The 27,339-nt window shown below is 31.0% G+C and overlaps 1 protein-coding gene, 1 long non-coding RNA gene and 1 other non-coding gene across 3 annotated transcripts in view; 1 reads left to right on the top strand and 2 right to left on the bottom strand.

Annotated features, from left to right (window-relative positions):
• Window positions 1–26,444, bottom strand: part of LOC141527203 (uncharacterized) — a 70,051-nt gene extending 43,607 nt beyond the window's left edge. The window contains exons 1-4 of the long non-coding RNA XR_012479157.1: window positions 26,381–26,444; window positions 26,254–26,292; window positions 25,460–25,517; window positions 25,036–25,255 (exon numbers count right to left, since the gene is read on the bottom strand). This is a non-coding gene — a long non-coding RNA (uncharacterized LOC141527203). The remainder of the gene's footprint in view (window positions 1–25,035; window positions 25,256–25,459; window positions 25,518–26,253; window positions 26,293–26,380) is intronic.
• LOC141527231 (uncharacterized) lies at window positions 1,648–11,170 on the bottom strand. Its single transcript, XM_074242590.1, has 2 exons — window positions 10,898–11,170; window positions 1,648–10,784 (listed from the first exon to the last, which is right to left on the bottom strand). The coding sequence occupies exons 1-2, from the start codon at window positions 11,157–11,159 to the stop codon at window positions 10,033–10,035; spliced, it is 1,014 nt and encodes a 337-aa protein (XP_074098691.1). The 5' UTR covers window positions 11,160–11,170; the 3' UTR covers window positions 1,648–10,032.
• Trnap-ugg (transfer RNA proline (anticodon UGG)) lies at window positions 2,494–2,565 on the top strand. The gene has a single exon. It is a non-coding gene; the product is annotated as a tRNA-Pro (tRNA).
• Window positions 26,445–27,339: the final 895 nt, after the last annotated feature.

Raw genomic sequence — 27,339 nt, 5'->3', positions numbered from 1 at the left:
TATAGACATTTACTCGCATCTGTTCACAATCCTGAGGACAACAAAGCTGGTTAATCTTTAACACGGATCACTTCTCGATAATGCCTAATACTCAAAACTCAAATTTGAATAAGGATTTGTAGAATGACTTGACGCAAGTCGTTTTGTCCCCATCTTCACTATGTGTGTTTAACTTGTGTTTAACTTACATTTTTTAGCTCTGTTTAACACCTAAGGTGTATCAAAACTAATGGAGAAAAAGTTACCGAGAAGACTCGAACAAAGAGATTTTATCGCTAAATATGTTAACCTGAGGATAGAAGTTGTTTCAGGTTGGGATGATTCAGAGTTCGACTTTGGTAGGTGTCCATGCAATACAAATTTTCTTTACCTGATGCACTTTTGATCGCGAGTAAGGGTACGATGGTGATAATTGATAAATGATAAAAGAAATGTGTTTTGATCTTTACGTTTAACGTTAGGTGAATTTATGGAGAAAGAACTTTTTAAAAGCTCGATCTAGACCAGGACCTTTTTTGTCTTAGCGAGAATTAGAAAGTATAAGTGCCACTCAAAAGGTATTTTGGAGAGAGGCCAAGTGCCAAGAGTTGCTAAGACTTTTCCGAGTGAGGGTGATGAAGTGCTTCTTTTTTTTTTTTTTATTATCGCTACATCGGTGTAAAAAAGTATATTTATGTTTTTTGTTTAAGGCCTCCCTATATGTCGTACGTCGTCTGTTGTAAGGCGAAATTTTTTCGACAGAGTAAGAGGGTTAGAAGGCTAGGGAACCGAATCTGAGAATAAACTGGTGATTTCACGGTGCTGATTGTGATAAATTGGGATCGGAAGTAGGGTACAAGGTATCAAACTGATGTGTGATTTTCTGTCTTTATGGAGGGATGCTAAGTGCTAAACTTTTGAAATTACGTAATTATAAACTTGTTTTTAATTATTTGAATCACCACATGTTGTTTCATTTTTAAAATGATCGACAAAAAAGAAAAAAATTCGTGATTGATTGTTTTTTATTTAGTTAATAAAATTTCAAAGTTTTCATTTTGTGGGGATTTTTGTTTTATTAACTATCGAATAAATGACAGGCAGAGATTTTTATATCGGTGCAAAAAGTTTTATGTTTGGGAAAATATTTGTCGTAAAAAAGTGGACGCTTTTTTTACTGCGGCTGACGCAAATAAAAGAATGGCTGTGAAGTTATGATGTACCAATTTCAGCTGCGTTAAATTTTTTTGAAGTTACTAAAAAAACAATGAAGAAAAAAAAAGGTAACTTTAAGTAAAAATGGCAAATGCTCCATACAAATATAAAATTCTCTCAGAGAAATCTCAAAGTGACTGACTATATAATTAAAAAAAAAAACGTGGAAAGTAGGAAAAAGCGAAACTAACAATTTATTTATTATGACCTAATTCTTTCCGTACTTTAAACCCGGAATTTTTTGCTCATTAGCTAACGTTAATTTTATATCATTATCATTGCAATTGAGCAACAAATATACTTATTAGATCTACTTTGTATGCATTACAAGTATAAAAATAAAATGTGAATGTATGTAGCACCAAACGATGCATTTATCACAATTTTCGCTTACAGCTATCAGCTGCTCGCCATACATCATATAAAACCAGCAATTTTTTATTTACACGCTGACAAATGTCGATAATAAAAAAATGGATATGTACAACATAGCATTTTATGCATCATAGACAGCAGTAAAACGAATGCGTGACATGAACATTAAATTATTTACAATAATATAAAAGATTATCATTCAACTTTGAATTACAACATAATATTAATGTGAAAGACAATTACATAGCGACGTGACACGCTACTTTTTCACTTTTAATAGATGATAATGTTATCGCGTTGATAAGTTACTCAATATAGGTTTTATCAACTAGATAAAGCATTGAAATATACTAATAAAAAGAAATATTATGGATTCTCGAGGTTATACATCATCATTAAGGAATTATGACGACTTTACAACGTAGATAACTTCATTTTATTTACAGCTTCGTGGTAACACAATTCGTGTGCGAAGCAGTACTACCATGTGATCTTTTCGAACGAAACAATCAATATAATTACGATCGAGCATCGCCCGCCTTCGGTGGGCCCGCTCGATTATACAGTTTTTCGTATCAAATATGAAACTATCAATTTTTCAAGGTTTCTACACAAGGCCAATGCTAAAAATGCTTACTACCAGAGTAAGTTAATCAATTGGTCATTAACAGAAACTGCTGCAATGCTAGTATATCGTTGAATACACAATATCACTTTTTCAGGTTTTTCGTATAAACGGTATATAAATTAAAGTATCAACGTGTTAGTTGTTCCAAAACTTGATGATTCGTAAATAAAATGGCAAGGAAGTCCAAAACCATTATTTTTCTGGTTTTCTGTCTAAAAAAAATCGAATAAACCGGTATTTTTCTATCTTCTAGCAGCTCCATTCACAATTGTCCTAACGATGTAACTGGATGCCTTGGCTCAATGGTCTAGGGGTATGATTCTCGCTTTGGGTGCGAGAGGTCCCGGGTTCAAATCCCGGTTGAGCCCGATTTTTGAAAATTTTTGCCGCAGTTCAATTTGAAAGTAAAAAAAAAAAGCCATATGATAAAGTTATAATTTTTGTTTCATGAATATGCAAGAACCTTTATCGCATGAGCTTATTTCGTGAAACAATATAATTTTTCTGCGCATAATATACGAAATTGTTGTAATTATTACACGAGTAAATGTCATAAATCCTATTGCGGGTTAATAATAACAATAAAGTTTAATTAAGAACAAATCACTGTCAACTCTGTCGCGCACGCTAAACCGACAAACCAACTAAATTTATATTTAAATTTATGCAAGCTAACTAAACCATCGCTGGTATATTGGTCTTGTGAAAGTATAAGCACCTATATATATGTCGGTGTATACATGTATAAGGACCAAGAATTTCACGGTTACGATTCGCTGACCCGATTAATACGTGTACACTAGAATGAATCACTGGAATCACTTATAGAGAGACTAAGAAACACTTTCCTGGCGTGCAAGTGATAGAGCGTGATGTGTACAATCGATATTGTCATAGGTCAAACGAATCTTGATTCAATAGAGATCTAAATTTCAATTCAGGCACTTTAAATTTACAACGATCTGAATTTTTTCTTTTCCAAATGTTAATCAAAGCTGCATATCTATTAGTTGGGATGAGTAGTCATGGAAATTCTAGTCTAATATTGATGCATCAAACCACCTACCTAATAGTCCTAGCTGGTCAAAACGATGCTGTATTGGCCCGATGCTGCCGAGAGGCCAATCAAATTGTTTCATTTATCCATGCAAGTTTACGAACTGTCTGCCAAATAGTAGCTTTAATAAAATCATATAGTTGTTGCAAAAAATTATATGACATGTAACATATGTTCATAATTTTTATTGAAATTGTTTAATTCTCCGTAGAAAAATTAATCTTGGTTTATAATTCTTTGTTTTTTTATTTTAGTTTTACGTTTAGATATCAAGTTACTCTAAAATTTTATATTAAACATTGATGGCAAAAGAACCTCCGTAAAAAAGGACTCAAATAAAATGATTTATATTTTGTGATAAATATTTTTTTTTACACCCATCAAATTTTTTGTTTTCAAAATTGCAAAGATCAAATACTCTCTCATTTGTCCATGAACTATAATTTATTGACAGATTCCTCACGTATATTCTCGAGCTCTAGGTCTACCAATAAACTTTGACGTTGATACACCCTTTGCTGACCTAAAGCCCAACGGAGGCATAAAATTTTATTACCCCGTTCTTTTTCGTCAGCCCCAAACCCCTAAACATGAAAAATCAACGTTGATCGTAAAAAAAGTTATTAAAAGTAACTGAGCAGAAAGAGAAGTTCCGGCTTCCAAACGAAGTACCTGATAAAACTATTAAAATAATTAAAATTAATCCACCTCAAAGCTTATTAGGATTAGCGAGTAATTAATTCGCAAATGAGTATTTTAAATAATCCAATATAATAACGGTAATTAAAAGAGATGAATATTAAATAAAGTCACGTTTAACTTGAGCTAGAGTTTTCCGCCCGGACAAACAACTCATATAATATAACAGGATGATGAGGATCTAGAGTCTTTCCAAGTTGTATACAGCTTCATTAAGATTTATGGGAAATTTTGAACAATAATATACAATTCGAAGGGAAATCACAAAACTACCCTCAAACTTTGATTCAAGATAGCACAACCTCATTAATGCAAATAATATCCCGCTGATTATGCAAATATACATTATTCTAATATAAATTTTCTTTCTTTATATACACATTTAATAAATGGTTATTTTAAGATTAAAAATAAACATATTATATTTTTATATTTCATATGTATATTGTGTAAGCTTGCACGTTATAAATCGATAAAAATTACAATTATTAAGGTTCGTTGACGTTTTCGCGTACATAATTACCCTCTGTACTCTCAATCGCACGCGAAAGGCTAAAGTTGCGCATTGCTAATTCTTTTAATATTTTTTTTTTTCATCTAGCGTGCGAGCTTAAATTTATCTGATAAGAGAATACTACCCGAGAAAGTATAACTTTAATAGCTTCTTCTATTATTCGTTTAAACATAACCCCGTTTTCCGGATTAACCTACTCCACAAGAGTATACCCTTGGACTGTTAAAAATTTACAGAGTGAATAGAGATATCATTTTTTAATTATTTAAGCTTGATATTTTTTTATACTTCTTTACTGCAAAAGTTCAATTTTTTTTTTAATTATATAAACTTTCATTTCTAAAATATGCAAAGAATTTTTATCAATTTTTTACAATCATATCCTTTAATTAATTAAACTAACAAATAAACAAACTTTTTTTTTTTAATGCCTATATTTTAATTTTTTACTAAAAAAATTTAGTATTAAAAAATTAATTGAAATTACATTTTGTTCCTAAAACCAGCCGAACATTTCAAAGAAAAAAAATAACAAAAATATCGTAAAATTGTAAGTAGCGCTTTTACAATCAAAATATATATACCACGGACACATTGACGTATTGTATAAAAGTGATTCGTCATCGAAAGCATCATCACATCAGTACAGCGGTACGTCAGCGCAAAATACCCGTCCAACCGCCGACGAATTGTTAGAAAATATTCCGTGGCAATATAACAAATATATTATAATAATACCGAAGCACAACAACAGCCCCTGTTGTTAATCCATGGGTGAGAATGAGTACCGAAAAAGAAAAAAAAATAATAAAAAAAAAAACTACACATAATATATACCATAGTATAGTATATAATAATGAAATAAAAAGGAGAACAGCAAACCAGCCGGTGCTAACTCATTTGATCTTATGCACTTTGAAGAGGCGCTCGATCAAATTTTAAAAAAGCTAAATGACAGCCAGGAGTGAAAGAGTGCTAAAGAATGTTAAATAAGAGAGCAAATGACGTCGAGTGTAACGACAAAATTTTACAATCTAGAGCTAAACATTTACAAGACCGGAGCCCGAGAGGCGGATACTCTTGTATATACATTATTCTCTTTTACATGTTACCAGCTACCTTTTTTCTTCATTTTATTTTTATTTTTAAGGTACGTGCGGGCACTTTAAGTCTTGAAAAACCGTTTTATTTTCTTCCCCGGTTGACACGACGAATGACAATAATGTGCCTCGATATACATCCGCCATATTATAGATCGTTTCACGACTCTCCGGGGTTGTTTTTACAAAATGCCCGTAAAACTTGTATTGCGTAGTTATATGCAAACTCTTCATCCTCATCCTGAATGTACAACATTCTGCAGAATATTGTGCTGGTGATGTACTCAAACGAGACTGGAGACTGAAGACTCCCAGCGAACGCCTACTGAATATTGGATACAATGCTGCTCTCTTGGAAGAAAATGCCACGGGTGATATGTTTTATACATCTGTCTCTTGCTAGCCTATTACATTTCAGTCTTCTTATTTTCTCGGCTGTGTTTTCTTCCAACTTCCAACAGTCAGGATTTGTATGAATGGGCAACGTGTATACACAAATATAGTCCAGCTAGCCTTTACTCCTTGGAACTTTGGGCACGATTCATGTTATATATAGAGCAGAAATACTTACTTTTGTGTCCATAATGCACACTTAGATATTTTAGCCTTTGTTAATAGGCTCGACATTGTCAAGGTCCAGCTTCGTCTCCATAAAATTTAAATTGACAATTCACAAGGAAAGCAAAAAGCTACAGTTCATTTTATCTAAAGTCCTTTCAGTGCAATTTTTCGAGCAATATGTCCTCTATTTGATTTTATTACATTAGTTTGATATATTTATTCAATTGTCGTGCTTCAGATACAATAACCTTTTATTCATTTCGACGGACATATATTTTATGGAGCTGAGTGCATGGTCAAGATCATTCAGTAGCTCGACACTGGACACAAATATTTTTTAGAATTCGACGATATAAAAAAAATTTAGATCGATAAATTTTTAAGTATTTGATTTTTTTTTTATTTTTTAAAAAGTCAAGAGTTGATTTCTAACCAAAATTTAAACTTATAAATTGTGACTTTAAATTAAAAACTTTAATTAATCCCGATCTAATAATTCAAAAATATAATTTTTATTAGAAGTTTCCTTTTCATTTTTCTAAAGTATTAATTATAATAATTTATACTTTAAAAGGTTCAAAACCGAAATTAGAATATTATCAAGAAAAAAAAATCGTATATCAATTAATCAATGTTGAATACTGTTAAAATAAAAAAATTTGTAAAAAGTACCAAGCCAGGAATCGAACTTAGATCTTCCCGATTACATGCCAGATGCTCTATTAGCTCTTTACTCGTTTCGAGAACAAAATATAATATATTTAAATTTAAGCAATAAGTTTTCAAAAGTGAATAAAAATTCTCTGCATATTTTAGCAGCAGAAGTTTCTAAAATTATCTTAAAAAAAAAAAAAAATTATAAAATGAAAGCGAAAATATTAGTTTGGTAAAACCGAAGTTTAAACATTCAGTCGATTCAATGTCATCAGTGAAAGTCTATAGTCATCAAAACCCCAGAATTGGCAAAACTAAAAGACTCTTTCTTAGAAAAATTTTTTCACCACTTTCGAAGTAAAGCTTGTAAAGGATTTCTTATAAAAACTTTTTATCCCTTAACCACAACCGAATTAATCAAATATATCTCTTGTAATTAAATTTCCAGGATTTATTCGTGTAACCAAATTTAAAATCTAATCAAGGATTATAATCCGGGCTTGAACTTTCCGATAGACAATAATCTATAGAGAGGATTATAAGTGTAACAAAGGATTACGACAATAATTAGTCAGATATCCGATCGAGGAAAACGCGAAACTTAAATCTCCCAAGGAATACATCAAGCTGGTGGGACAGAGCTGTCTAATTGGCAGACAGATGTATACCCATATTACATTCGTGGATAACAGTAGTAAGTGCAGCACAAACTGTCTCAAGTCCCAAGTATCCGTGTACCACAGCGATGCAGTATATATACCTTGAGTATACAACAATACACAGATACTCAAACTTGATAAAGCCTGAAGGATAAGAGAAGTTTGTGGAGATGTTTCGAGGATATTATGTATACCAGGAGCGGCGTCAGAGAAGAGTGCCTGGATACTGATAACAATACAGTTTAAATAAACTCCGGCATTCAAAATACTTTAATTAAAATCATCACTTTAAAGTCCGTCACTGCAGCTGACATTGAAAACTCACATCAACCACCTCATGGCTGAATTATAAACTTCGTAATTTATACTTTATACTTTTAGTAATATTCATTATAATATACATTACATAAATCTATGCGTGAGTTATAAAAAGTAAATACCTGGGTATTTATACTGAAAGGTTTTGTTAAAGACTCCACCTGATCTTGTAATCCTGAAAAGAATTCCCGGGTGTATTTGGCTGATCGTCAGCTACTTGAAACTAAATGTCATTTAAACATCGATACCGAATGATTGAAAAGACGAGACGAATCAAACAGAAACCGACCGCAACAACAGTAATCCGAGAATTTTCATAATACATATTATTATTATAGATACCTGCTACATATCCAAGAATATCTTTTTAAAAGTATAATTCACGCACATATTTAGTTCTTTCCTCTCCTTTTTTTGTGTATTAACCTCTCAGTCCTCAGTTACAGGGATTGAAAAGGTGAAAATATATTTAGCGCTTCATACAAAACATCAGTTTGTCGTTTGTCGAGTTTCCACTTGTGTTAAATTGTGATTCCACGAATAAGCCACATCCCATTCACGGTATAATTTTATTTTATGAATGGAATAGAATACGATGATGGTCGCCATCCAAAACGACCAAAACGAGTGACCTACCACCATCAGAAGCAACAGTTACTCTGTTATATTATGTCTATGTGATCTTTCCTATTCCCTCATGTATATATGTATACATAGATCGGTATGAATGGCCATGAAAAACCAGCGAAAGAAGAATAAAAGATCCTGAGAGACCAAAAGTCACATTTAACTATAAACTGACTGGCTCTGGCCCATAACCTGGAGTACTCCAGTATGAGTATAGTTATAGTTAGAAATAAATAACAGAAGAAAGAAAAGGAAAAAGTGGGAAGTGGTGCCTCCAAGTCTGGCCAGAAAATCTTATAGTAAAAGACGCTGCAGTATATGTAGTATACAGTAGGTACTATATATACTATAAAGAATGAAAAAAAGTTAAAATACCGCCTGCTAGGTATTTTGCGACACAATGGCACACTTGTATCCCATCGAAGTGTCGAGAGTCTCTTTGGCATTGTCGGTCGCTCTTCTTTAACGCCATTAACAACGTTTTACCTTAAATTTGACCGACGTGCGAGGGGCCTCTTGACAAATTTAGGGAATCTAAATGCTGCTTTTCCAATCGCTTGACAAACATAATACACAAATTTAAAAACCGTGAGAGAAAACCCGTACTACAATAAAATAAAATATATATAATATACAATATAATACAATTCCGTTGACTTATTAAGCAGCTTCTTGGCTTGAGGACAAACCCAAACTCAATGGAATCATGTTAGGTTGGATGTGACACCAACTTTTTAAATCTTTTTGTATATATACTTATTTGTCAAGTTCTTGGAAAAGAAAAATCTTTTGCAAAGACCTAGACTATGTGTGTTTATAATACAGGAGCCAATTTTCCACCGTGAACGTGTGAATGGAAAACAATTGCTTTTTATTTTCTACTTTCTGCTGGAGTATAAACTCAAGAACTATAATATGGACGGCGTTTTACACTCAGAATGTTATCAAAAACTTCCGACGGAACGATTTTGATATAACATTTATATGCGTGAATAAATATTTTTGGTTTTAATAAAAATATTTTGCGAAAGAATACGGTCAATTAAAACTTGATAAATATTTAATGCAGCCGTTTGTATTTTAAAGATCTGTTAATATGTGTTATGAAATATTTAACGCACATTCTGCTGTTCAGATACTTTAAAAAATAATATACTCAAATGTTCATACGAAAAAGTATGTCTGAAAATAAATATTTAATATAATAAAACAAAGATTGTTAATTTAAAAATTTTTTCATAAGCTAAAAATTCTTGGCAAAGTAAAACACGAGTGATATGATTTCAAGCCATGCAAACTTTAAAAATATCAAAAATTTTCATGCATCTTTCGTTTAAGTATGTGAGATATTTATTCATTAGATTTATATACTGCAAGATAGAGTGAGTAGAATATTAAAACACAAAAAGGTACAAGTTATTTCTTCATTCGATTTAAAATAATATTTATTTTTCATGAACATTAATTTCATTATTATACAAATGTATAAACATTATTTAATTAAAAAATTGCAAATGTACACTGTTTATAAAAAATATTTACAGTATTTACATAAATTTATCCAAAATCTTTACTTATTTTACAAAATTCAATCAATCAATAAATTCTACAGTCTTTCAAGGTAGTAAAAATTTTTTAAAAAACTTCTACGAATTCACAATACTCTCGACGGTGTATTTAGTGTGAGTATTAGTTCTCACAATAATCGGACCCTCTTTGATAGAAGTTATGTACGGATCAACAGACATCATTCTTTTTTTCACTATTTCCGAATCTTGAAAAGTGTCATAAGAACGTTTCCGACTTTCTGAACCAATCACATCACAACCATTAATATTTTCTCGGCGATCCCGATCCTGGTAATCAAAGAACGAAGGAAACCTTGAGTAGTCATTAGAAGTTCTAAGATCTTGAACAATGTCAGAGGATGAGTCTTTGCATTCCTCTTTAATGCCTTGTTTGTCGTTCTCGGGTGTTGATGCTCGTATTTTGTCCTCACAGCTTTTATCTTTGTCCTCTTCAGAAAGTTCCTCTTCAACAGAAGCAGATGTGCTGCACTTTTTGTCATCGCAGTCCTCTTTTTTCTTTCCACAGGTCCTCAGGCAGCAGCACTTGGCACTTTGACCTGCAGGGAGATCTTCTTTCTTGTACTTGACCCGACGGTTCTGAAACCAGATTTTCACTTGCTTTTCGGATAAGCGCAAGTTTTTCGCGATTTCTATCCTGCGAAGACGAGACAAGTACATATTGGCTGCGAATTCGCGCTCTAATTCTAGAAGCTGAGTGCTGGTGAATGCAGTACGAATCCTTTTTGAACTGTTGCTCAATGAATTTGGTGATTTCGGGGGTGGGGTTGGAGTAGTGCTGCGTGTTGGTGATTCGTTAGCTCCTGAAAAGTCTATAATCCAAAAGTAAGACAATTAATATCAAAGATCAAATTCTAATGTAATAATTAAAAATCTTCAAAGTTTGAACCAAAATAGTTGAAATAAAAAGTAAGTCCATAATTACCTGATAAGCGACTTGCTGAAGAATTGAGAGGCGATGGAGGGCTCTGCCTGTTAAGAGGCATTCCCATTATCGCAGGCGGAGTCAGTGGAACAGGGCCAGGCAAAGTTGGCTGTCTTGGAACCGGCCTTACTGGCTGATATCCCAGTCCAAAATTGAAGAAATTGAACATGTAGTTCGGCAACTGACTTCCGTAGTACGGAAGTGGATAACTTGGCGGCGAATTGTCGCCAATAAGCGAATCCACCAAAAAACTTCGCGACATTGTAAGTTTAAGTATAAAAACACAGAATCACTGAAGCACAAACACTTAATCCAATTAATGAGAGACGGAAAATACGAAAACTGGTGAGTTTTTAAAAAGAAGTTCACAACTCGGAGTTTGAGCGTGTTGTGAGATAATCAGGTTTGGTGGTTCTATTTAAAAGCTAGTGACTCCACCCAGGGGTTGGTTTTAATTTGGGGGTCCTTTGTCCCCCGTGCTCCGCCCTTCGTTCAGATTTTTTCAACAGGGCACACAAGTAGTTTCTCTACATCTATTCCCTATTCTACTACGTCCCTTCCTCCAGCAGAGAGGGCTCGTCTCTCAAGGGACGGCTGGCAATGATCCGTAGCATTTTCCAGCGTGCTAATTCCAACCAATCTCGTTCTCTGCTCGTGCCTTCTAAGGCATCATTACCTATCGGGTTTTTGGAGTGGGATGACCAACTATACACTGAATAGATCGATTGATCTCGGCACACGCTTTTAAGGTTTTTCTCATTAAGTGATGCCTAATGCTTTAACCTGACTGGGTTATCTACCTAATGCATATCCGATCTATAAATAACAATTTGTGGTGAGTTTTTCGGTATATATTTATTTATTTATTTTATTTGTTTAAATAGTTTTTAGGATAATGCATTATTAATTTTTCATTTAGAAAAACGTGTCTTAAGTGCTTACGTGATGGAAGCTTGACATAAATTATCAAGGATCGACGGATTTAACAAAACCCAGAAATCTGATGCTCTTCACTGAGGAGTTTATGCAATATTCAAGAATTTACTGAAGTTATCAAGCAAAAAGCAAGAGATGTCTGCTTTTATCACTGGACATTTTTTATTCATTAAACTTCTATCAAGCTTTCGTGTCTGAAGAATTTTATTGCTTGTTTTTAATCAAAAATAAATTATTGTTCAACAATGGTACTAAAAAATTGATTAAAGTATAACATGAATTTTAGATAAAAAATTTCCTTTGTTTGTGATTATTCTAAAACAATATTATTATTAATTGCTCTTACATTTTTTATGATTAAACATTTCCCCACAGAAAAGGATTATTTCCGCCGTTTCTCTATTTTACATGCAAATTAATGTTAAAAAATGACTTGGTATCTCAGAATATTAAGATTAATAGTTCAGATATTTATTTCAGGGTTTTAAATTAAATTTTATTTCCCGCTAAAACGTTTGTTATCTCTAGTAAATTTGTATGGGTTAATTCAATTTAACACGTTGCACTGCAGTAATGTATATTTATATATGAGACTTGTATGACTACATCAGAGTTGTAATTAAGCAAAGGCTGCATTATCCGGAAAAGCTGACGAAGATATGCGGAAGTGTTTCAGACGAAACAGCGGAAAGCATTGCTATCATATGTTTATTTTTGTTATGAAATTAAATCCTCTGCTTTTATAGCGATCTTCTACCGTCTGATAATGAATGATAAGGTTACAGTATAATGTAGAATAAATCACGCTGAGTAAAGAAGAGAGAAGGTAAAAAATGAAAAGTTTAAGCGAAAAAAAAAAAAAAATTCTGTCTCAAGTCTTAAGAGGTTTGAAAAATGACAGTAATCAACTTTCCTGAATAACTTAAACTATTTTTAAGTCACGCTCAATTGAATTTTATTACCAACATATTATTCAAATATCGAGTAATTTATTTAATGGTTGGTTTTTTTTAATAAAACGAAAAAAATAACACCACTAATACCTACAAATTTACAACTATTTAATTTGCATTGAGGGGCCTCAAAAGCAACCCCTCTTATTTTATAATACTTCCTTGAACTTTTATCTTGATGAATATATTATAAAAAAATAAGCACGCTTCATTCGTTACATTAATCATCAATGAATTATTTTAATATCTTTCAAATTATTATCTTTGTAATAAATTAAAAAAAAAAAAATTTCTTCTGTAGAAATTTCATGGAAAATTTTTTGAAGTACATCTTGATGAAATAATATCAATAACAATTTTAGGAAATTCAATAAAATCTACTGACATTTAGATACCAACCATAATACCGCGAGAAAAATATAATTCGATAGAGAGTATAACGTAGTTAAATTTACCAGTAACATTAAACGGACAGCTAACATACAGATGAAAAAATAAAATCTGATATATTTTATATGTATATAACACCAAAAGTTAAATGTTACTGACAGACAGTATGAAGTTTTCTTTTAATTTTGACTCTTCAAAATTGAGCTTTAACGAAAAAAACTGACATTCTCTAAAGCTTTACGCTCCCAACAAAAATATAACTGAATAAATTGAAACAAAAAGAGGCTTTAAAACTTTTTAAATATTCACCGACTCATTAAAAACAAAACACCCTGGAACTTTGTCAGAGAACCCCGAACTGTCTGCAGACAGATACTTTTTCCGTAGTTTATAGTATTGCAAAAAAAGCATAAATAAAATAAAAAAATAATGAACGAAAAAAATCGCGTCATTAAAATAATTCAAAATAATTATAATAAAACAAATAAAACTTAATGACGCAATTACAAGGGTTAACTCGTATTATATCCACATCTATTCTACATACGTATATACAGTAGCATAGAGGACAAAATAACAACGAAATGTTAACTGGCAATTTCGAGTCCCTAATAACACGACTAATCCCATTAAAAGAGGAAACCGGGTGCCCCAAGTAGTACCAACGTCGATCAACCCTCGTAGGCATTAAAAATCATGGTAACGTTATCTTACCGGTGGAATAATGCAGGTCCAAATATATTAGGCTGTATACACAGAAGATACAAGCATGGCATATGCCCATCGGCATAGCTAAGTATGATGACGCTTTTTGCGAGGGGTGTCTATAGGATATGAATCCCCAACAAGGGGTTGAAGAGCGAATATGCTTCAAGAGAGTACAGTAGGGAACGCATTATCATTTCTCCCTTGCCCTTTCCCTGCTCCCTTCCTAGGATAGCTTGCTCCCCATCTTATTACTATATACACCAGACTAAAATTTCGCATCATTGCTCAAAAAGGATATTTTAATTTCGGAACAACCCTCGGGTACCATATACACAGACCCCATTGGTCTCATTCTTCATCGGGGCGGGTCTGGACATCTTTGGGGTGACGCTTCTTTTGGTTGCTACGGGGGAAACTAAAATGAATGCACTTTTTTATAAGTATTAGCTTGCATAAATCAAAAATTCCTATTTCTTTATAGAGTTTTAATTTTAGTAGCAATTTTAAATTATTTTTTAGTTTTTTTATTTTAAATGGAAAAAAAAAAAAAAAAAGTTGCAAATACGAGGTCATTTATGAAAAATATAAGCCATCATAATTGCCGTCTGTATAAATATTGAAATTGAAACTTAACCTCGGGAGTAAGTTTGAAGGATTTTGCCATTTACGTCGCTATTGTTTGCACAGCCATTTAGAAGCCGAGTGAAGTGAAAAGTATTATATGAAGCTTGCAATGGAACACTTTGAAAACGGAAAGAAAACTTGGAAAATAATAAGACTTCGAGTTACTTCGTGTGTGAGTTGGTTTGTTGTGGAGTTTAGAAATATTTGTGTATATTTTTTTAATGCTTTTGAAGTATCACTTATTGATGAAAATGTTGGTTAAGAAATTTTATAAAAAGTACAATATTTGATATGAAAAAATTTGTATGAAAATTTTGATCAATATCAAAAAAATTTTGTTTAAATTTTAATTCAAAAACGATTTTTTAATTCAGTAAAACATGTGTCCAATGCTTAGTAAAATTTTCCTTGGGCTTGGAAAGGATAATATCGGATATATAAGATAAAACTCGAAAATTGGATCGAGATAACACCAAAAGTTTACTTAAGGATAAGCCCCTATGTAAACAAACGTCACTTTCTAATCAAACTAACTTTGATGAGTTTTTAAATAATCTTAAAATGTAATGAAAAACCTGTTGAAAATTCCATCGAACTGAAAGTGATTAATTACATCCTTAAATATACAATGAGCAATGAGAAAGTTTAATTTTATGAATTAATAATATTATCTTATTGAAGAAAAAAGAAGATAAAATATATATCCATTAAAAATAATCGTCGAGAATAAAGCGAGTAGTAATATGTAAGAAGAAGAAAAGTGTAAGTAAGAAAGTGAAGAAGGATAAAAATAAAAAGTCGGATAGTAAAGGAAGTAAAGGGGAATTTCGGGTTGGGTTTTAAAAAAAGGCAAGTCACGAACTAAACCGTATCCTAGCTTTGCGTTACTCCTTTGAATTCCCAATAGAAATCCTTTTTCCCTACGGCGAGGAATGGCCCTCACTGTTCTACTGTGCTCGTATTTGGTAGAAATTAGCTTGGCTCATTTCATCTTACAAACGCACAAGAAAAAAGTGGACTCTCTTTCCAAATAATCCTAAAAGAGCACAATGAATTTTCTATCTTACTTCTGGTTTTTCGACTCTTTTAGAAGTGAATCTTACGGAGCTCTCCAATAAAGGAGGATGAATTAGATCTCGTGTGTGTAATACAGTCTATAAATAGTACGGGGTTTTAATTTGTGTGGAAGATCCATATCCATTGAGAAAAACCGATCGGTCAGTCATGAAAAAATTCAAAAGCATACTAGACATAAAGAAGCTCAAGAAAATGATCATGGGAATAGCAAATACGATTTTGGTTTATTTATTTTTTAATCTTCAGCTACTTATTTTTAAGTCGTTTTGTTACATCACTCTCGACTCTCGGTATAATATGTAATTCCTGCTTTTCAAAATAATATAAAGCGCGGATTTTATTTTTATTTGGATACACTTACAATGTTTGTATATTTATATGTTTATATAATTTACACAAAAGTTGTACAAATTGATCACCAAAAAAATGAGTGGTTATGTGAATGCATATAAAAAAAAAAAATAAACTATAAAGATGAGATAGTCGCGAAAATCCTTTCATTTTTCATCGAAGCGTGAAGCGCCTTCATTGTACTTATATTTCCAATACAAAAAGATGTGTCTATGTCGATTGACGTAGAGCAATAATCGACATATCAACAACTCTTGGGTTACTCTTGGATCCGAAAAAACCTGCTGTCCAATCCCCTTTTTCATATTATATCTCCTATCTCGAGACGAAAACGGTAAAGGATTTTGTGTTCAAACACCCAACTTTCTGCTTTATGTGTACACTTATTTTATTTTATTACGATGTTTTTGTGTGTGTACCCTAATCTATTTTCATTTTCAATCTACTTTTGTATTTTTATTCGATATGTACATCGATAAGTTTTGTTTGTTTATCAAATAAATATATTTTTTTTTTTTTTAAGACATTGAAGCCAAAAAATCAAAATTATTTTTAAAGGTGTAATATTTTTGTGTGAAAAAAATTTAACTGTTTCATGAAATTCATTAAATTACATTGAAAATTTTTCTTTTGATCTCGACTCGTGGTATCAAATAGCGAAAGCAACATTAACATTTATCATATATCACAAATTGCTGACCAACCCACTGAATTATTTTCAACAAATTACACAAATAAATACCACTCGTACTTGAAAATATATCTGATCTATTATTATTATAATGACAAATGGAAACTCAAAAATAACAAAAAAAAAAAAAAAAAAAAAGTAAAATTTATGAATCACTGATGTTCTCGGAAAAACATATAAATATAAAATATATATGAATGAAAATCCAGGAGTATAATATAACTATGTGTATGAATAAAGTAGCAAGCTGATGATGATAATAATAAGATGGGCGGCATAGCCATTCCCATTGATGGAAAGATTTTGGGTCAGTCTACCGATATTCATTGTTCGTAACAATAGGTTGGCAACTCAAAAGTAGCAACTTAGGATCATCCTACCGTGGATCATTCGATAATTTCAGAGTTTAGCCGTGGACCCCAGAGCCACCCCTCTTTAGCATTATCCGGCGTGATACTTGATGATGTTTTGACACGCGCGAAAGAGGCCTTGTAACGTAACGCGAGCTCCATATATACCTCACGGCTTGTTAACCACGATGAATTAAATGGCCCCTGCACTGTCTATTGACTAGATCATACTTTATACATTCATAATATAATGTACTTATACTTATGTACTTTTGAACCTCAAAGCCGTGAGAATATCATATCATGGGACGTAATGACTCGTCCGTGAAACGCTAAGTGACGCTCATTTCATTCTTTCTTAGACTTATATTCTTACTTACTTACTTATTTCTTTTATTTATCTTTTTCTTTCTATTCCTTATTTTACTATTACTATACCTTTTTATTCAGTAAGAACTCATCTTCATCTTCTTAAATATATATATATATATATATATATATATATATATATATATATATATATATATATATATATATATATATATATTATAACTCCCGTCTTTTCCCAGTCACTTTACAGCCTAAGCTCATTTTACGTCTCATTCTCTAACTACTCAACTTTAAAAATACGCCTCGCGAAGCAACACTAAGATATCCGCGTTTTAGTATAATGTGCTCTTTAGTTTAAAATTTTTATTCATCATATTCTTTTTTTACTCAACAACTCTAAGTCTAATTTTCGTCTTACGACTTTATATTAGAAGCTCTCTTTTACATATTCTCACTCTTAAATGTATTCCGTATTATTTCAGCATAAAATTGTGATTGGATTAATTATTCAAATTTTGTATGCCTGAAAAATTTTTCATCAGAAATTATAATCCAAAAATAATGTGTAAAATTTTTTTTTTTATTTTTGGAAGTAATAAACAACCCCCCCCCCCCAACAACAACTGAAATATATTATTGAAAATTTAATAAGCTTTAACATAAAAAAATTTTTTTACTAAATTTTTAGAACACTCCATTTTGCCCCTCCTACTCTAAATTTTTTACATGTTTCTATATACTTATTAAACATATATATTTATTTCGTAATATCAAATTTTTCTATTAGAAAAAATAGCAACATAACGTCAGCATAAACCAATAACTAAAATAACTCGTTCATCATAAAATTACATCGTCTGATAATTGAAAATTTCCCGGGAAAAATTTAATAAACAAAGCCGAACCGGAAAAATAAAACAAGAACGCACAATCGGTCCCTAAGGACACACACCCCTATTATTCATAGACAACTCTGCGAAGTCTGGCTAGCTCTTCTATCCTATTACAGCATATATGTTTCACACTCTGCAAGCTGAACCTCTACTCCTATCCTCTATATCCAATGTAACAACATAGTTATACTGTATATTATGTATTATATATTAAATGTATACATATATCTTCCGCGTATCCAGGATAGATATAATATATATGTAGACATGTGTACACAGGCTTTACCTTGATATCGAAACCCTCGCCACCACATACTCTACTCTATGCTCCTGATGCGAACATTTTATAAATTCATCAAGTCCCACGGGAAATCCTGACAACCAAAGTCATTAATGAACGTCCAACCCTCTTCCACAAATACTATTCTCAAGATAAAAAAAACTACTATCTTTATTGCTATATCGGTTATCACCTTATTTATTAATTGTTTCACTTAGCGTCAAATTTATATGCAAAATATATTTTTTTTTAAAGAGTAGATACATGAAAAAAAATTGTAGTGTCCTTAATTTTTTGTAAATAAAATTGTAGCTGACAAGAATAAGAATTATTTTATAAAAAAAAAAAAATATTCGTTAAATAAAAACTTTTCTATCAAATTCTGTTGCATAATAGATTGTTTTTAACAGATGTAAATATTATTAAAAGATATCTACAAATTACGAGGGACATTGAGAGGGACAGGGGGATGATATATCAGATTCATGACAAAATTTGATAGGAGGGTCGGGGGATTTTAAATATTGTGATGTCACAAAGTCAAATAACATTATCTTTAAGCAATTTATTGATTGATCGTTTTTCACGAGTGATAAATGATTTTGAAAATTCTAATGCTGTAAAAAATTAAAATTATCCGCGATTTAGACAGAAAAAAAAATTATCTCAAACCAAAAAAATTTTCTAGAAGACCTAAGTCATTTTTAAGCAAACAGAAATTTTTTTTAGCCAAGAAAAAAATTTTTTTCTTGGATAAAAAAAATTTTTTTTCCTTTGAAAGCTTTCTTGATAAAAAAAGAATTTCATTTGAATGTCAAAAAAAAAAAATACTAGAAGTGTTTACAAAATAAAAACCGTTTAGTAAAATTTTTCACTCTATAAAAACAGAATCGGCATTTCGGCGTCCAACAATAGCAAGTAAATTGCGACATTGACGTTACTTTGGCTACATACATAAACTGCAAACTATTCGTGCTGGCATCGTCGCGGTGTTGCGAATTTCAAACCAGTTTGTTCCGATAACTACATGTCCATTGATTCTCCGTACTATAAATTCATAATATAATATAATACAATATAATACACACATATGGAATCAATCATCGCCAACAAAATACACTAATATATACTAACGTAACTAAGTTACACGAAGGGTCGCGTGAGTGTACGCGTGCCATGATAATAAGGATTTTTCATTCGTAGAGAGTCTACGCGTGCTTATTAAACTTGTGCATTAGGAGTTGATGGGCTTTATTGTCGAAAAGTTCGATCCACCCTTTCCAAAACCCATAAGAGGCTTACAAGGCGTCCTAAATCCCGTAAAAGATTACGCTTTTTCCGTATAAATAAAAAAGAGTATCAAAAATTAAGTATCCAGAGACTCGGCGCTACTAAAAAACCGAATGATAAAAAAAATGTCACAGTTCACAGCTTAGAGAGCTCAGAGTAGAAACTGGACGATAGATTTTTATTTATTCCGATGCTCTTTTCAATACCAGGTGTCATTTTTATGCTATAACATAAGCCCCGAGGTAGTTTAGTCCATAAAATCCCATAAACACGCTACTAAAAGTACTAAAGAATCTCAAAAAAGAATAGAATATCGGTCTTGCTGTAATTTTACGGCAATTTTCCAACCGAATGATCATCACAAGAGACATGATAGATCCAGGTGGCGCTGTTACCTTCTCTATTGCTCTTTTAACGTTTTTCTCTCAATACTAATATATCTTCTTCGTCTATAAAACATTTATGTTTTTTTATTTTTTTTCGATACTCATTTTCATTTTCATTTTTATTTTATTTCTTTTCATTCATTCTTCAAGAGCACACCAGTATAAACTTCAGTCGTCAAGATGGTGTTCCAGAACCTCCCTCGCTTCTTTTTTATAGATTGGGTCCTACCGAATGCGCCTCGGCAACAGAAGCTCAAGTTAAAGAAGAAACGGCGGCAAAAGCGAATGACAATACATTACGCACTCAACTAAACTAAATCCATGAGTGGAGAAAAGAAAAAGGACACAAATTATTTTATTTGTAGGGTTTGCACGAGTAGAGGAAAAACACCAACCAGTAATATAACGTCAGTGGTCAATGGACTGTAATCGTATTATTCATCACGTGCTACGCACCATTCTTTATTGGTTTTTTTTTTTTTATGTCATTGTCGTTGTCATTTACATTGTTATTGTTATTACTGTTAGTATTAGTATTATTATTGTGGTTACATTTGATATTGAATTCTTTTGTATTCAATAGACACTCTGACACATACTAATGCTTTATAGCGTATATATTTGATTGGAATTCCATGTGTGATTTATACTCAATTCATTTGTCAAGAGCCAAAACCCCTCGTCTAGACTTTTTTATTATGTTATTCTTAAACAAATTATTTTAACATATAAACTTGTTTGTAAATTCATAAATGAACGATTTTATTACGAGAAAATTTTTTTTAAAAAGAAATCAAATGTCAAGTTTTTTTTTACGATACTAATATTACATTATTTTTTATTTTTTGACTTTTTACACCGTAAGAAAAAAATCTTCATTGGAAAAATAAATTCTGTTGTTATCAAAATTTTAATAAAAAAAATTAGACGATAGAAAAAAATTAATTTTAATAAAAAAAAAAAACAAACAAACGTTTGTTGATAATAATAAAGGAGTATAATCGAGCCATTGAGTGTTCCATTACAGGTTCACATAAAAAAGAAAAAAAAATTAAAAGCCGATGGTTTTTGTTATAGAAAAGACTTTTCCTAACTTTTTCTCAGAGATGTCGAAAACTCGGTGAGATTAAATGATGACTTTGATGAAGGATGAACCTGTATAGAGATAAGTAAAAGAATATTTTTTGTTGCAACCTACACTACCCGATACGAGCTGTCTACTCCACTTCCGGCTGATGAGGATGAGTTTTATCCGAGAAAAGGTATTGGAATTAGCAGCCGAAACTCATCCTACCCTCCTATCCTTCTATCCGATAATTTATTATTACTTGAACCTCGAACCAACAAATTTCCTCAAGTGGGAAGTGGGTGGCTATAACAAAAGTTGGTGAAAAGTGCCTCGAGATGAACAAAAGCGAATAAAATGACGATAAAAAAATTATTAAGAATAAGATAAAAGCAGAACTTTTTTACTGCCAAGACATACTTGAGGAAATTGAAAAATCGATAGTCGTAAGCTGATCTAAACTTTCCTGATAAATTATTAATACACTTACTTATGAATTTTTACAATACCAGAGTAATATAATATTTTATTTTATTTTAATAAATAAATAGTAAATACTCTGAATATTATTTAAATATTTAAAGATTAAATTTGTATTTTTTGTTTATTAATAAAAATAAGAGCTTTAATAATTCGCACAAACTTAATGAAAAATTTGGAGTCAGTAACAGAATAAACACAAGCTGTAAGCTCTATAAAAAATCGTATCATCTTCATGACTACATCTGGTAAATACACTCCAGAATAAAGCCCATCGAAAAAAGAGGCAAGTTAACGCGTATCGAATTGTCTGAAGAGCTTGCTTCTAATAATATTCCGTTGGTAGCTCCACTGCCATCTAAATGCAAACTAATCCCAATAAAAACAGCCCTTCAGACGATGATACAAAAGAAGACACTAAAAAAAAAATAGTGTTCTTATTCGTCACACTATTATCGAATTATCTTTATAACTCTAGACCGAGAGATATAATTAATATAATAATATTCTTATAGAATAAAGTAAACTAGTGAAAAAAAAAATTAATTGGATAAAATTGATGTTCAATAAAACTCCTGAAACTTTTAATAACTTAATAATAAAAATACTTTAATAAAAAATGATTGAAAAGCCAATTAAAATTTATTTTATAGTAAAATATAGATAAAAAGTTTGGCTAAATAAACTAGACAACTGAGAAGTATAAAAAAATATAAATTTTAACTATAAAATCTAATAAAACTAACGCGAAACTCGAGGGAGAGACAATAGATGATCAGTGATAAAAAGCAAACATAAAATCTCACTATAACTTTAATATAGAAATTCAACAAATAATTCTTAATAAAAAATTGCGTTATCTCGGTGACTCGTGTCAGGTATTTTTTAGTTTCCTGTGGATGGGCGGCAGCACGCGTCGCAATCCACGCCGAGAATTGGCTATTGACTGAATTACATTCACATTGAAGCGGCCAGAATTTGATTACAAAAAATATTTATGGTTGCACACGCGCCTCTGGAGTACTATCAACTTAATATCGCATTTATCATGTACATATATTGCATCTACATGCAATTTACTCATACATCTAAAATGTACTTCTGGCTCCTTTTAATGTTTAATAGCATTAATACACTCCTTTTATGTGAAATTACACACTCGGAGATTCGTAACTTCAACAGCACCGTTCTTTGTACTTAATTATTAAAACTAAAGTTAACATTTAAACTTTTCGCTTTGTAAGCTCTAATGAACTTTTAAATTCAATTAATATCGAGTGCTTTTTGCGCGAGTTTAATATTACAAACTAAATTTTTAAAAAACATAAAAGCACTAATAACATTTTTTTCCGCTATAGAAATTACATAAAAATTAAATGACTCGAGTATTAATTTTTAAAGTAGAGAAAAAAATACAATTGGAATAGACTTTTTTTTTTTTTTTTTTTTTTTTTTTATAAGTATATATTTGTATTATATAATCTATACACTCGAGGGTTTGGCTCTTTAGAATATGTCTATAATGTAACATTTGAATGGACACGTGTGTTAAACAAGAAAGATGCTAAAAGTTATTTTATTTTATTTATTTCTTCCTCTTGATCGTACACGGATGCTAGAAATTCGAATTCGAATTCGAATGGGACATAATTTATTATCTAAAGGTATAGTGCTTTTGTGTATATGTATATACACCGGAGTACTAATCCTTATAACGTGTAAGTCATAGAATGAGAAGCTTCTCCATGACTAAATTGCCGTGTCTAAATCTAAAGTTCCCCAACTGTATATACAAATGACAACTATGACAACTACCAGGCTGGGTGCAATGAGGACGAGGATGACAAGCGACTGATGTAGATGGTGTTGAGAATAATATCAAATAGATGGTTAGCTTAGATGGCTGAGAGTCTGAATTTCAGACTGCTAAAAGACAGGCTAAACATTACAGCAGCTATGTAATATACAATGAGCAAGTCCGTCCATAAACTATTATTTCATGTCAGTTAAAGTGATGGAAAATTTACTTGAAATAGACAATAATAATGTCCTATGTAGTTCCGATGATTTAATACCTGAACGACAAAACAAATGATGGATTAAACCAAATTTTAGAGGCTCTTCTGTTACTACTAGCTTTGAGTTAATTACTCAGCAAGTTAATGGAATATGAATTAATATTTAATCAAAGTTATTAGTAGTTAATATATAATAAATCAGCACTAATTATCTATAATTCTGTAATATTATCCATTGGAAATATTTGAACTTATTCAACATTGATGGAATTATGTTGGTTAATAATTTAAATGTTAATTAATGATATTACAGGATTACAGAAAATTAATCATTATTATTTATACTTGCAAACTTAGCAACCTTACTTCGCTATGTGACTGCCGTGACTTGTGAACAAAATTTTTCACTAAAAAAAAAAAACCGATTTTAGCATATGACTATTCTGGAGAGAAAAATTTTTCTTATTCTCTTAATAATATAAATAATTTTACTAATTAACAGTTAAATAATAAATTAAAAGAATTGTATTACTATTTTAGATGTGAATAAGTTGAAAAAAAAATTTAATAAAATAACCCGTCGCTAAATGAAAAATTTTCTGCAGATGGTATTCTACCCAGCTTAACCAATTCAAAAACCCTGATCTAAAAATCAACATATTTGAATTTCCGAGTCTCCTAAATCAGTATTAAAAATTAAAAAATGATATTAAATATATATATAAATTTAGGTGAATTATGAGTAAGGATCCTTAAAGCATATGGTTTGGCTCATATTCACATGAGTTAAACCCTGGGCATGGATGTTTGCACAAGATATGAAAGCTAAACTAAATCGCTGATGTATAAGTACGGTCAAACGAATGAAAATTTTCTCAATGCTTTTATTAGCTAAACCCTCTTTCTTCTCTTCTCACTCCTTCAATTTTACATCTATCCTATATGTGTCGTTATACCTATAATAACATTTAACAAACGTATATCCGAACCCGACCGCATGTATGTACGCCAGGTTCGATATAATCCGAGAATATATGAGGCTAATTTGTAACTTGTAATCTCTTGGTAAAAGCCTCGATTGCAGCTCTAAGAGTAATGTTCTATTCATCGCTGAGCTCAAATAATCATAACAATAATGCTTTAATATTAATAAATTTATCCTCATGCAGCGCTATTTTTCGCGTCATTTAACAATTCAATATTATCGGAAATCCGAATTCGTTCGTGCAACAATATACACAATGAAAATAATAATTCAAAGGCTAATAGAGTCTTTGTATGCAAAAATAGTTTAAACTGTTTTACTCAAACTTACCCCAAGCCTCCAGTCTCCAGTTTTCAGTCTACGGTCGATCCTATTCGGTACATTCGCCGACTTACAGTTTACAGAGAGCATATTCACAATTCAATTCAAAATACGTTTAATTCTCTCAGTTGAACTGTTCAATTTCCAAACTTGTATATAATACGTAGGATCTCGAATTCTCGGCGAAGCCTATATGTGTATATACACATTTATAAGCACTGCAAACTATCTGTAACACATATAATAAAACGGAGTTTGATTTGTCTTGAAATTCGCAATAAGCTGAGTTTAGTTAGTTTTTAATTTAAATTGAATCGCTTTACTATCAACGATCACAAATTAGAATTTAGTGAGAAAAACAAGTAAAACTTTATTTTTAAAGCAAAAAAAATTTATTTATTTAATTTTTAGCGACGTAATATTGTATATATACCTCTAAAAGGAATACGGCGATCGAATGATCGGAAGACAAGCAGAAATAGAATAAAAATCTGAAAATAAATAGACAGATATAAAAATACATATTTAACTTATATAATATCGATCTCTCCAGCTTAGGTGCATTATGCTGTGCTATATATTTATATATGTATTATGTAGCTGATGTGTGATGATGATAGGCGAGGTATTTAGCGAACGTGAATGCTTCGGATTAAATCGGCCCTTACTTTCCAAAAAAGCGCAAAAATTATAGACATTAACATAATCGGCTTACCTCCCGTACATAAATGGGGGGTAGAACTTTGTTCGACATACATTCTGTGCATCCTGTGTCGTTTAGATTCACAGTACAACTAGTCTGTAGACTAACCTAGACTAGAGACCAGAATATGGAATTAATATTAACACGGGAGATAGCACAGATAGTTTATACGTTGCAAAATTTGCAGCTGGATGTCGATTATATCGTTGCCGACTCTGTGTCTACTTATTCCTTTTGTTCATAACAACGGAATTAATCTCCCTAAACACCTAAATTATAATCGCTGTTTAAATGACTATGATTATGTATTGTGTATTTCCGGTACAAAGATACATGGCAAAGGAGATAACGATGTTAATACATAAATATATATATATATATATATATATATATATATATATATATATATATATATATATATATATATTTATTTACACGTAAAAGAAAATAGCTAAATAGCAAATATATTTAGTACATATTACCAAAGCAGCAATAAATTGGGACATTAGTTTAATTTTAGATACCTTGATAATTACCGCTTACTGTTTTATTAAATAATTTTCCTGTAAAAAAATTTTTTAATTTATTTTTTTGATAAAATAGAAATTAATTTTTAATTAATTAATTAAAAAAAAAAAGTCAAAATTATACCTTCAAAAAATAATAAATCATCTGTTGCTGTCATTTATATGAAAAGTTAATGCGTGATAGAATTGACGGCTTTTATAAAAGTAGTTGATATTCAGATAAAATTCATCAAATAATTTACCTTTAAAAAAATTAATAACACGTATCAATCTTGAAAAGTTTTGTTTTTTAATTAATTAAAAAAAAAATACTTGTCAGAATCATACCATAAAGAAAATAATAAATCATCTGTTACTGTCATTTATATAAAAAGTTAATGAGTGCTAAAATTGACGGCTTTTAAAGAAGTTACAATTTTTTTTTTTTTTTTTAGCATCACTTTTCTAACTTTTTAACTTTAATACAAATATTTGACAGGCCATTCTTTAATAATCTTCAGAAACGTACTGTCATAATAATTTAGAAAAAGATTTAACTTTTTCAATGATATAAACTTTGGCTACTTTTGATGGCACGTTAAACGATAATGAATTAATAAACAACTGTACCTTTATTACGTCTTGTCAGTAAAAGTTTCTGGTTCACACTATTCTTTTTAATTTATTTTTTTTTAAATAATTTAATTACTATAAAATTCCAAAAAAATTTTTAATATCTGTCAACTTCAGTGTTATTATTTAATTGCTAAAAAAATGTTTATATCTGTCAACTTCAGGTCATAAAAATGTTTAAAATCAACAGCTGACGGCTAACTTCAGTGTTTTCTTTCAAAATAATATTTTTAATGTATCAACAATCGTTATTTATTTAATTTAATTAATTTATTTAATTAATAATATTTTTCATTTTCTTTTCACGTATTTCGCGAACAGCCGGTAAGTAAATCCCGAATTCCCATCAATAAAATAGTTTCCACAAGACAACTGCGCAGTAGCGCTGCCGTCGTTTTCTTTAGCCAGTAAGTCTGCGACTGTAGATTACTAGACTGAAACTATACACTTATAAAGGGCGCTGTATAAAAC

The sequence above is a fragment of the Cotesia typhae genome, unplaced genomic scaffold (assembly GCF_013202065.1).
Source record: "Cotesia typhae breed Kobodo isofemale line unplaced genomic scaffold, CoteBio_Ctyphae contig_4, whole genome shotgun sequence".
NCBI classification, from domain to species: Eukaryota; Metazoa; Arthropoda; class Insecta; order Hymenoptera; family Braconidae; genus Cotesia; species Cotesia typhae.
Note: the sequence above shows the minus strand (reverse complement) of the source record. Positions and strands in the feature narration are given on the sequence as shown.